This window comes from Pseudorca crassidens, chromosome 1 (assembly GCF_039906515.1).
Source record: "Pseudorca crassidens isolate mPseCra1 chromosome 1, mPseCra1.hap1, whole genome shotgun sequence".
Lineage (NCBI taxonomy): Eukaryota > Metazoa > Chordata > Mammalia > Artiodactyla > Delphinidae > Pseudorca > Pseudorca crassidens.
This window is the reverse complement of record NC_090296.1, coordinates 62,849,848-62,862,685: the sequence shown is the minus strand read 5'-3', so window position 1 is coordinate 62,862,685 and position 12,838 is coordinate 62,849,848. Positions and strand designations below refer to the sequence as shown.

The 12,838-nt window shown below is 35.4% G+C and overlaps 1 protein-coding gene across 5 annotated transcripts in view; it reads right to left on the bottom strand.

Annotated features, from left to right (window-relative positions):
- Positions 1 to 3,596, bottom strand: part of MBIP (MAP3K12 binding inhibitory protein 1) — a 35,216-nt gene extending 31,620 nt beyond the window's left edge. For all 5 annotated transcript variants that reach the window (XM_067737314.1, XM_067737322.1, XM_067737328.1 and 2 more), the window contains exon 1: positions 3,403 to 3,596. In XM_067737314.1, coding sequence (XP_067593415.1) covers positions 3,403 to 3,531 — 129 coding nt within the window. In that variant the 5' untranslated portion in view covers positions 3,532 to 3,596. The remainder of the gene's footprint in view (positions 1 to 3,402) is intronic.
- Between the last annotated feature and the right edge of the window lie 9,242 nt (positions 3,597 to 12,838).

Below are 12,838 nucleotides of genomic sequence, written 5' to 3'. Positions count from 1 at the left end.
GGGACCATCTTTTTCGATAATTCATTATCTAAAAAACTTTGGATAGGGGTGAAAATAGTCTTGTCCTACTCAGAATCCTACTGCTTCTAGCTCAGAGCATTAAACAGAGGGGGCAGGTACCTTTATGAAAGTTCTGATATATACATTTCTTTTTGTTAAATATGCACATAAATACATAACAAACATATCATTCCTCTGATGTCTTCTGAATCACATTTTTATTGTTTTCAATTTTAACGAATTTTAAAAATAATTTAAAAATCAATTCATACATTTATATTCATACATATTATAAAGTCTAGTGATACATGGCAATGTGTTTATCTACTTCAAATAAAAATTAAACTATTATTTAGCTGCGGAAATCTGAAATTGAAAAACAAATAGTTTTCCATAGTAGTGAAATAAATGGCCAGAGACTGGATGGAAAGGCCAGACTTACTGCTAAACAGTATTTTCTAGTAAAGTATGAGGGCTCATTGTATGAAAATTTCTTATAAATTGGCTATCCGTGACCTATTACAATAATAGTGTATATAGAAAACTACCAAGAACCTGAATATAAAATTAATATCAAAATGAGTGAAGATTTTAGAGGGAAAGCCTCCATCTCTAGTCTTTTGAGTGAATAAAAGTGAATCACCGTAAACTTTTCTAGGGACATGTGTTTATAAGGATATACTACATCGCAGAATCAAGTTAACTATTATTTTTTCAAAAATCATTTATTTAAAATTAGTCATGTTTTCTACAAAATAAAGACAACTGTTACATTAGTTCAAATACAGATCTTATAAATTGTGATTGTAATAAAACAAAAATATAAACCAATGTACACAGAACCGAAAAGATCCAAAGTTCCCAAAAAAGGCACTATATGAATGAACGCTACATGACAGAAGTTTACCACCTTTTGACCAGAAATATTTAAAGTCCATATTAGACAAGTGTAAAGAAATAAGTTTTGTGTAGGCTGCACTGGCAAAAATTAGTTTACATTATTTTAACTAAGGTTTTATATTAAGATAACCACATTAATCTTAATTTACATTATTTAATGCCTATAAAGATTTCCTTAGACAACAACTTATGCATGGAAGTAAACTATTACTATACTTTTACAGTTCTCAAGGGATCTATAGTTTACTATAACAAATTTATGAATACAGTTTGGGGATAATGCAGGCAAATCCTCAACCAAAGCAAAGCATCAAATTTTCTAGAGAAAATAATAACTTATAGAAATTAAATTTAATGTTTGGATCATATTCTCATTTCAATTCAGCAAAATTATGTAAGCTTTCAAGTGCAGTTAAAGATATTTGGTCTTTTAAGAAAATCACATAATAATGTCACAAATTAACTTTAAAACTATCCCAATACATCCAACTATTATTCAACAAATTCCCTGTTACTAATATGAATTCTATGCATTTTTACACTGTAGAACTTGTAAACCATTCAGTCAAAAATGTATTAGTCTGCCATTAATATGGCCTATTTAAAATATGTATTTCAGTAAAAACTTTATTAAATTAATATGAAAATCCAAGCTAACAATAAATATTTCTTCAGCTTGGTAAAATGGACCAACCAGAGGTAAGCAATAAAGTTAAAATTAGAAAATTGGAAATCTGAGATAAAAAATACTTTTTAAACATTCAACTTTGTTTCCTATTGAGGAGAGCTAATAACACGATACTATACAGAATAAAGTAGGCATTTTACAACATACATTTTAAAAAATTCCTTAAACTGGTTTTGAAAGGAAATAGTGATTTCCACCAAGGGCAATTTTATAAGTATAGTACTCGGGCTTTAATTCTTTAAACAATACATCTCGAAATACAGAGAGTATTACCAAGTTGGCTAGCATTTAATTGATGAGATGATCTTATTTTCTGACACTTGTATAAATGGTCCTTTCACTCTGTCATGAAAACTCACCAAATATTCACTCTAAACATTTTTGACAGGTGACATAAGTAAATTTTAATCACATCTCTACTTTTACCTACAGAATATCTGAATGTTTAAAATTTTTTAATGAGTTTTAAAAATTCAGTATACAAACTATTTCAAAAGAAATGTTTTATTTCTTAATGTTATTTTTAAAAAGTATCTCATCAGTGGGGGGAAAAAAACTTGCGTAAACTATAGGTGAGTATAAACTTTTTTCATCCTGATATTAGGATATTAAAAAAAAAACCTTAAAGTTCCAATGTCCACGCCATAGAAAGTTCTCAAACTTTTAAACCATTTACAGGTCTTGAGTCTTGAGACTGAAATAATGTGTCCCCAAGTCTTAAAAAAAAAAAGTTTAAGTCCTTGACAAACAAGTGAGTTTAAAACTTTTAGCCGACTCTATTAATAATCGTTCTATTAAACCAAACTGAATGTTTAACTTAGAGTAATGCTCTTTTTAAGTTAGAACAAATATTAGGATTTTAAAAAATATTTAAATAACGTTTTAAGAGACTGATTCTCCATTCACCCAAGGCTTTTAAAAATAATTTTCACAAATCAAACGCTCTATTTTCATAAAGGAAGTTACCATTATCTTCAACATAAATGCCTAATTCCGCCTTAAGATTAAAAACATCTGTTTTTTAAAAGCAAACAAACATATTTTCAAGTTGTTTCTCATTTAAAATTTGCTTTGCACTTTACATCATGAAACGAAATAGTGACTTGAGTGTAAGGAGTACCTTTATTTAAACCCGATTTTATTATGACATTTCTACAAAAGCTATTTATCAGCCAGTTAAACTAGTTAATAGCTAAATTACTAAACAACAGTTGTGATACAAGCAGTATCGACCACGGATAACTCAGCCAACTTTACGCTATGAGTAGTTCAGATTAATTCCTTTTCTCTTCCTCCTCGTTTTAAAGGGGAAGAGATGCAAGCAACGGCCAGAAGGAAAAAAGAAATAAACAAAAGCAAGTGACTCATAAGAGGAAATCACCCAAAAAAGGCGAAGAGACAGCTTTTCCAGAAATCGCAGGCCGTACTAACCTATCAATTTCTATAATGAATGAACTGGAAGTAAAAGGAGCCTGAGCGCCAGACGCCTCCCAAACCCTCAGAGAAGCTTCTCCGCATCCATTCTCTCCAAGCCTGTTCATCTCCGAGCCGGGTTTTCACTTACACTAGCCTCACTCACTCTTGGGGAGAAGAGTTGCAAGGAAATCTAGCCTGCAACCGGCCGTGAACTAACCCGCGCGGCCATCCTCACTCAGACCACAGACGGCTGGGCCCGAGCTCCTCCCCCGGCCTCGGCTACTCGCGCCGGGTCCCACACCCCGCAGGCCTCCGCTGCCCCCTGCCTCCGCTCGAGGAAAAAAGGGGGGAGGGGCTAGACGGTTCCCAGACCCCTTCTCCCACAGACCACCACTCACTTGTCCAGCCAGGGTATGCAAGGAGCGAAAGACTTCGCAGACCACCTCTTGGGAGAGGTTGGGGCTGCAGCTCCGCTCTAGGCTCCTGTCACCGATGGTCGGGCGACTAAGCTCAGCGGCAGTAGCCATGACACTTTCGTAGGCCGCCCCCGCCAGCACCGAAAAGCCCTCACAACCCACCCCACCCTCCCCTGCTTTGGTCGCTGCGCGATGATGTAAAAGCACTGCGTCTCTTTTAGAGCGGGGCTTTGAGCACCCGCCCCCTCTATGTGACTGACAAGCACGTGCACCAATCAGGTGCAGCTACAAGGTTCCGCAGAGGACCCTGAGCGGATGACTGCGAACCTGCGTGAGGCTAGCTACAGTATTTCAGATAATGATTGGAGTCGTTATCTAATGAGGGTTAGCTTCTTGAACCCTCATTAGTTAGTTAACATCGCTAATTTAACATAAATTAGTTATCATAACTAATTTTTCATGCGAGGAAGAGGATATAAAACAAGAAAAAACTTTTATGCCTCATTTACCATCAAGGGAATGATATTAATTACTTTAAATCTGCAAAATAATTCTGTCAAGTTTAAAAACTCGTAAATCAGTTGCTATTCCCTGCGTACTACGGTAGAGACGCTCATCCTAAAACTGTTTCAAAGAAGGGAAACACTGTCAATATGATTCTAACAGGAATTTAACTAAGTAAGCAATCGCATGCAACACAATCTTTGAAATTAGAGATCAATCCGAATTGAAATTTGACAAAGTATTACTTATCAGATAACTTTGGTAAAAGATATTTGAAAGACTTTGTAGTATTACAGAGTCTAACATTAAAAATTTTGTTGTGCAATTGAAAAGTTTAGAAAGTTTTTAGTGTTAAACTTTATTCCAAAACACTTGAAAAAAATAAATATCATCAGTTTAGAGATGAGGGATTTAAAATTCTTAATTCCAGTCGTCTAATGCTCTTACAGTAAAAGAAGCAGAGGTGGAAACTTGCACAATGTGTATTCAGTTTTAGAGTACGCTGAATGAAAGGGGGAGGAATAAGGCATCAAGGAACTGGGATTAAGGGCAGTAGGGATAAAAGAACGCCTTTGACCTGCCTCTAGGGAGCCTGTTAATTAGGCTTTCATTTCCAAAGATCACCAGGCGACAGGATCTTGAGTAATCTTGTCTGCTCCCTTGTTCACAGCAGGATATACAGTTTATAATCCAGCCTATGTCTAGAGATGTCCATAGAAAGATTTCACAATATCTAATCCCAAATTGAGCAACCTTCTCCTTCAAGCCACTCCTCCCCATATTTAACCTAAATTAATGATTCTTTGCAATGTTAGCAATTTTCTTTGCCTCTGGTTCTCTTGTTAGAGAATAATTCTAATGGGGTAACTAAAAGTTTTTGTTTTGTAACATATTAGCAACTAGTTTCAGATTATTTGTTTTCACCTAGGTGTGAGGTTTGTTTTTGTTTTTTTTTTTTCAAATATTCAGGCCAGTGGTATGAGACACATTTGGGAACTTGCTTTGTATATTATAAGAATACCATCTTTAATAAGGTACTGCTCATTCTTTCCTTTGCCATCACTGATTTTGAAATTTCAAGTTTTACTTGTTCCCTTGAACATCTAATATAGAATTAATTGATGGCCATTTGATCTCTATATAAATTCTCTATGAGATTCTGTTTCAATATGCAGACTTCCACTTATAGTATTGCTTACTTAGCTAATACTTGCAATTTAACTCTTTTGTGCATTATTTCTTCTTTCCAGGGACTTTTCTTACTCCTTCCTGATGCCTATTACCTTCATTTTGGAACTTATTTAAATAGAAGAGTTTGTAGGCTGAAAAGATGTGGATTTCCTTGGGCTAACTTTATATAGAAACATATAGAAAATAATGTGTAAGAAAAATATGATGAAAGCTCTGAAATTTAGAGAGTAAAGGAAATAATTTACCCTTTATAGAAAACTAATTACAGTTTATAAAGTGGGTTGCTGAAAAATCTTCTGCCTGGTGGAAATAATTCAAACTGTTGGTCTTGGCATTAGCAACAGAATTAGAAAAACTGTCCTGAAAATTCATCCTAAGAATCACTTGGGAGGATAAATGAAATCTAGGCTATCTACCTTATCAACAAAAATGTCCTTTATGAAGAGCTTTAAAGGTACAGCCCTATTAAATAAACCAGTGCCCAGCAAAGTGCCTGAGATATACGTGCTCAATAGATGGTATAATACACCTTTTTTCTAATGTAGAAAAGGAAAAGTTTAATTCGCCTTCTCTGGCTCCCCATCACCTGATGGATAAGCCCAAGTTCCTTAGAATGGCATCTAAGGCTCTTCTCATGATCTGGCCTTTGCCTAAATTTCCAGCCTCATTTTCTGCCACAAACCATCTGGTGCTTAATGCTCTCAAAACTGCTTTTACTTCTTGAAAGCTTTACTATTTTTTTGCCTCCATGTTTTTATTTGTGCCCCTGCCTCCTATCCGATTGGAAAACTCCTATTCCTCCTTCAAAAACTCCAGTTCAGAAATCTCTGGGAAGTTTTTCCTCATACTCCTTGTCATAAAGACCTTATCTTCTCCGCTAAACAACTCCTACAACTCATATATGCTTCCATTATTGTACTTATCACATTGATACTGAAATTTACTTGACTACGAATCTGTCTCCCCACTGAGCTATGAGAATTTATATGTATCATGTTTGTATACTTAAGGCTTAGCATAGTTTCTGGCACAGAGTAATTGCTCAGTATATGCTTGTGGAGCTGAATTTATTTGCCTAAGTCGAACAGATTTGTAAAATGGAAAATAAAAAAGAAGTTCCTACACTTGAGGGGAAATTGTAACATGTAGTAAGAATGCTACAAACAATTCATTTCAAATAATGAAGCATGTCCGTTTATTCTCCTCTGGAACAGCAAATTCAAAGTGCTCAAATTTTTCTTAATGAATAAATACAGCTAGTCTCCATAACCTTCTCACGAATGATATCCATACAAATTAATTGTACCTACTATATGCCAGACACTCTGACCATGTTGAAGGTACAAAGATGAATCAGGCAAGGATATTTCTCAAAAAGCTCCAGTTCTCATGGGTGAGGCATATATGTAAACAAACATCTATGATATAATGTGACAATGATCATATTAGAGATATGTATAAAGCAATACAACCTATTAGTTCCTTTGGGGAGGTGTTTGGATTCAGTGTCAGGAAAAGCTCTAAACACTTGATGTAAAACATTGATTTTGAGGCTCAAATGATGAGTACAAATTCTTAATTAAGATAAAACAGGAGCAGGAACTTGAACATGCAGTGATGTGTTTAGGGAGGATCATTGGATAGAGAAGTATGGTGAAGCCAGCATTTCCCAAAGTTTGCTCTGCTGAATACCAGTTCTGTAAGATGCTTCTTCCAACAGAAGTTTCCACAATCAAAGAAGTTGGAGTAAAACTGACTAATTGTGTTGCCATGTCGTGCAACGGATCACAACATTCCACTTTCTATTAGCAAGGAGCTCAGTACTACAATCAAGTCCAAGGACACAATAAACCAGTTTCAAAATCCCAGCTTTGAGGATTGGTTTATTGGGACTTCCCATACTGATTTGTGATTCATTCAAGGTTTAGAAAACATACCTGTTACTTGAACAGAGAAAAATTTAAAATAAATTATTACTTATGATAAGTTGTTAATTAACTGAAGAGATAACAAGAAAACAATAATCTATCACAGTGTTAGCAAATTCAGGAAGCAGCTAACCCCTCTAGGGCTGCGGGAACAAAGGGAAGAGTTTGGAATTATTAAAATTCAGGAGCTTAGAGGAACATGGAGTCCCTTAGAGAAGGGGCTGCTGCTCAGATTGGATTGGTGACTTAAGGCGGGGGGCATGATGAGGCTGATTTTGCAAGTTTTTAAAACTGAAAATAAAGCATCCAACCACTGTAGAACAATATAATGTAGTCTAATATACATATAATTGGAACCTCTAAAGGAGAATAGAGAAAGATTGGGGCAGAAGAAACATTTCAAAAGATGATGACTGAGAAATTTCCAAATATAGTGAAAGCATCAAACCACAGATCCAGGAAACCCAGAGAACTCCAATATTATATACTGCTGTGTAACAAACTACCCTGAAATTTAGTGGCTTAAAGCAACAAATATTTCTTATCACCAAGTTTCTGTGGGTGAGAAATTCAGGAGTGACTTTGCATGGTAGTTTTGTCACCCACTGTGGAGAAAAGCAGTGAGAGAGAAGACACAGGGCCTTTTAGGACTAGTCTCTCAAGTCACACGTTGTCATTTCCATCTGATTCTACTTGTTAGTAGCAAGTTACTATGTCTGGCCCACACCCAAGAGGTGGGAAATTAGGTTCTATATCTCCATTTCAAATATGAAGGAGAAATAAAGATTTTTTTAAAGGTAAACAAAACGAAGATTATTCATTACCAGCAGACCTGCACTATAAGAAATCTTAAAGGAAGTTTTTCAGGCAAAAGGACTGACATCAGAAAGAAATTGGTATCTACACAACAAAATGAAGATCTTACAAAATGATTAAAATAAAGTGATATATGAGACATTTTTTCTTATTTTTATTTGTTCTAAAGATAATTAACTGTCTAAAATAGAAATAGTGGCAAATTATTGTGGGTTTATAGCACATGTAAAGGAATGTGTGACAAAAATAGCACAAAAATTGTGAGGGAGGAATTGTAAGTATTCAGTTGTAAGGTTTTTACATGCACATGAAGCAGTGTAATATTTGAAGGTAGACTGTGATAAGTTAAAGATGTAAATTATAAGCTCTAGGGTAACTACTAAAATAGTTTTTTAAGTATTAATAATAAGCTAATAATGGAGATATGAAGGAATCATAAAAATATTTAATTCAAAGTCAGGAAAATAAGAAACAAAAAAGAGATGGGGCAAAGAGAAAATAACAAGGTAATAGATTTTAATCCAACCATATCAATAATTAAATTAAATGCGAATGATCTAAACACAGATTTAAAGATTGATTAAAAATTAATATCTAACTATGTGCTGACTAAAGGAAACCCACTTTAAATATAAAGCTTAAAAGTTAAAAGATGGAAAAAATATATACTATGCAAGTACCAATAAAAATAAAGCCAGAATGACTATTTTAATATCAGACACTGAATATCACAGGAGCAGTATGTAATGTTAAAAGGGACAGTTCACCAAAAAGACTTAACAGCATTGTTTGTGCACCAAAAGCAGATCTTGAAAATATTTGAGGCAAAAACTGATAGAACTTAAAGGAAAAAGAAACAAAACCACAATTATGTTTGGAGACTTCAACACCGTTCTCAGTAATTGGTAGAAAAAGTAGAAAAACAGTACCTAAATTGCTAATTTTAGTAGAAAATAGACCAACTACAAGGAAAATGGCTCATTCAAGGGTACAAAGGCATGTTTTACATTTCTTCTCCCATTTTATTATAGTTGTTAATCACCTCATTTATTTTTATAAATGCTCACCTTATATTAAAAATATTTTTCTTTGGAAAATCATGTAAATCAAGCTTTACAGTATCAACCCCACTCTTCCCCTTTGATTTGTATTTTAATTTCAGAGGTAGTTAGTCTACATTTCTAATTCATTTTCACAAGTCAGTAGCTCCTAATATTTAAGATTTAGGTTTCCTAATAGATGTACAAAATCTATCTAAAGAAAACTATAAGAGGACTTCCCTGGTGGTACAGTGGTTAAGAATCTGCCTGCCAATGCAGAGGACACGGGATCGAGCCCTGGTCCGGGAAGATCCCACATGCCGTGGAGCAACTAAGCTTGTGTGCCACAACTACTAAGCCTGCACTCTAGAGCCTGTAAGCCACAACTACTGAGCCCATGTGCCACAACTACTGAAGTCCGAGTGCCGTGCTCCGCAACAAGAGAAGCCACCGCAGTGAGAAGCCTACACGCTGCAATGAAGAGTAGTCTCCGCTCAATGCAACTAGAGAAAGCCCATGCGCAGCAGTGAAGACCGAACACAACCAAAAATAAATAAATGTATAAAAAACAAAACTACAAGACACTTCTGAGAAACACAAAGTAGACCTGAACAAATTGAAAGACCTCCCACATTCTTGGCTAAGAATTAAATATCATAAAGTTGATAGTTCTCCCCATATTAATGTATAAGGTTAATATAATTTGAATAAAAATATCAAAAAATATGTTTTTCTGGAGCTGTAAAGTTTATTTTAAAGTTAATATGGAAAAATAAACAAACAAGAATAGTCAGGAAAATCTACATATGTTATATCTTCCCACAAATAATGATTATTATTTAGCCTTGAACCATCCATTATGTTTAAAACCAAAAAAATGAAAAAATGTATTTTATATTAACCCATATATTCATCATTTCTGGTGCCCTTCATTCCTTTGGGTAGATCCAAATTTCCATCTGGTCTCATTTCCCCTTTGCTTGAAGAGCTTCATTTAACTCTTTTTGTAGTGAAGATCTGTTGGTAATGACTTCTCTTAGTTTTTACTTTTCTGAAAAATTATTTTGGTTTCAATTTTTAATATATTTGCTGGGTAAAGAAATCTGCTCTCTTTCTTTCAGTACTTTAAGGATGAGTCTCCATTATCTTTTGGCTTGCATAGTTTGAGAAGTCTGCTGTAATTCCTAGCCTTGTTCCTCTGTATATATATATGTGTGTATGTGTTAACTCTGGCTGCTTTTAACATTTTTCTCTTTATTGTTGGTTTTCAGCAATTTTGATTATACTGTGCCTTGGCATAGTTTTCTTTATTTTTATTCCACTTGGGATTCATTGAGCTTCCTGGAACTGTGGTTTTGCCGTTTTCATCAATTTTGGAAAATTTAAACTTTTACTTCTTCAAATATTTTTCTAGCACCTCCTCTCTCTCTCTTTTCCTCTTGGGACTCCAATTGTACATATGGTAGGCCACTTGATATCCCAGACGGCTATTCATTTCTTTCTAGTCTTTTTCTCATGGTGCTTTCTTTTGGATAGTTTCTATTGCTATGTCTTCAAGTTCATTGGTATTATCTTCTAAACTGTTTAATCTGTTCTAAATCCCATCCAGTGCATTTTTCATTTCTTATATTATACTCCTCTACTTTAGAAGTTCCATTTGACACTTCATTATATCTTCCATATATCTCCTCATCATGGTCCTGTTTCCTCATATTTTCTGGAGCACAAAGAGAATATTTGTATTTGGTATTATGAAAATGAATAAAGGAAAACCTTATTCAAAGGGAGTTGGGAAGTCGTGAAGGGGAAATTCTCACACACCACTTGTCACAGCTTACTTGACATACCCTAGCAGAAAGAAGGAAGATTTTCTCCTTTCCCAGCAGCAACGCAGCCAATGAGAGGCTGCCACAACCCCAAACTCTCACTTCCCTCCAATGAGCTTTTGTTCAAAACAGCCCCTTCCAAATTCCTCTTCCTCTATAAAGAATGCTCCTCTCCTTTGTTCTCTATACTTGCGTATGGTTCACCATGGTTTTCATGTTCCAAATTGCAATTCCTCCGTTTTTCACTAACAAACTCGATTTTGCTGGATAAACCACTTACCTTTTTTGTTTAAAAGGTTGATGTTACTTGGTGTCAGAAGTGGGATCTGTAGGCAATGAATCCCTAAGGAACTAACAACATAGCAATAGAAACTATCCAGAATCATGTGGATTACCCACTTGAGCCCTTTGCACTCTTCATTTCATTGAGTCTTTTTTTTTTCCTTTTGGTTCAGTAAGTAAGTTTCCTCTAATATTTGAGCTACCTCCTTTTGTTTAAGTGCTCCAACTTTAATTCAGTACCTGTTTTTGTTTTTGTTAAGGCATCATCCTTTTGGTGAGTCCACATTTGTTTTCTGAACCTCAGGTTCTAAAGTATGGGATCCCAATTCTCTAAATTCTCCCAGGAGGATCCTCCTTCTGGGATCCCAGCTAGTTTTATGTTCAAAAACTATAGTCCCTCTTCATGTACATTTTTAGCTAAATGGGCCAACTTAACCAAAAGTAATTTACAACTCCAGTGGCCATTATGGGGAACTTTCAACATCCCAAAACTTGTTTTTCTCAGAACTAAATTAGAAGACTGCAGCTCTAAAATTAAACAGATGGGAATAAAGACACAGACCTACTAGAGAATGGACTTGAGGATACAGGGAGGGGGAAGGGTAAGCTGTGACAAAGTGAGAGAGTGGCATGGACATATATACACTATCAAATGTAAAATAGATAGCTAGTGGGAAGCAGCCGCATAGCACAGGGAGATCAGCTCGGTGCTTTGTGACCACCTAGAGGGGTGGGATAGGGAGGGTGGGAGGGAGGGAGACGTAAGAGGGAAGAGATATGGGAACATATATATATGTATAACTGATTCACGTTGTTATAAAGTAGAAACTAACACACCATTGTAAAGCAATTATACTCCAATAAAGATGCTAAATAAATTAAATTAAATTGAATTAAACAGACCGAATGGGATCCCTATTTTAATCGGAAACTGGAGGCTTCCAAATGCATTCAAAAATAGAATCTCCTCTTTACAAAATACCATTTCTAAATTAACCAATGAAAGCAAACTATTGAAAGAAAACAAGAAAGCTTCTGAGGCTTCTTTTCCCTCTCCCCCACCCTCTTTGTCTCTGGTGCCATCTTCCTCTTTCCATTCTGTGCCATCCTCACCTCCTCTATACCCTCTGCTTCCTCATTCTAAATGTCTCATTGAACTTCCATTTTTCTTCAAAGATCTCCCCACTTCCTCCTCCCCTAAATCTATTAAAACCTGTCCCTTTGAAATCAGACTCTCTAAGAATCCAAATGCTAAACCCCTAATTTCTTATGTTCCCTGAACTAAAACTATGAGCCACAGTCAAAATTTTTCCTAAAGTATCTAAGGTTCCCCACAGATTTGCTGAGGAATTTAATATAGTCATTCATACATATCAACTTGGTTTCTCTGACTTATATCAGCTAGTTCGTATGCTTGTCAGTGAAGGCCAGGCCCAACACTGAATGAAAACTGCTAATTGGGATGATCTCAAGAAGTCTTTAAAATTACAATCTGGAGAAAAATCACCATTGCTTTATTATATGATCAGGATCAGGGAATTGCCAGGTAACTCCATTTGGCAATTGCTAGGGCTTTCTCAAACCCCGCTGATAGAAACAAAATTCAGGCTTGTCCCCAGAAGCCCAATGAGCTGTGCATGATTATTATGGCCAACTCCAAATTGTCTTTGAAAAATTCTGGTCTTCCTTTGAATGTTGAATCCACTTGGGTAGCCTTTAATTCTATGTTAATTAATGAGCTGAACCAGGATCTTTCTCTTCTAGTTAAAAGGATCAGGACAGAATGGGAAACTACACCCTCTCCAGATTTAGTTAATTTAGCCAACCAGCT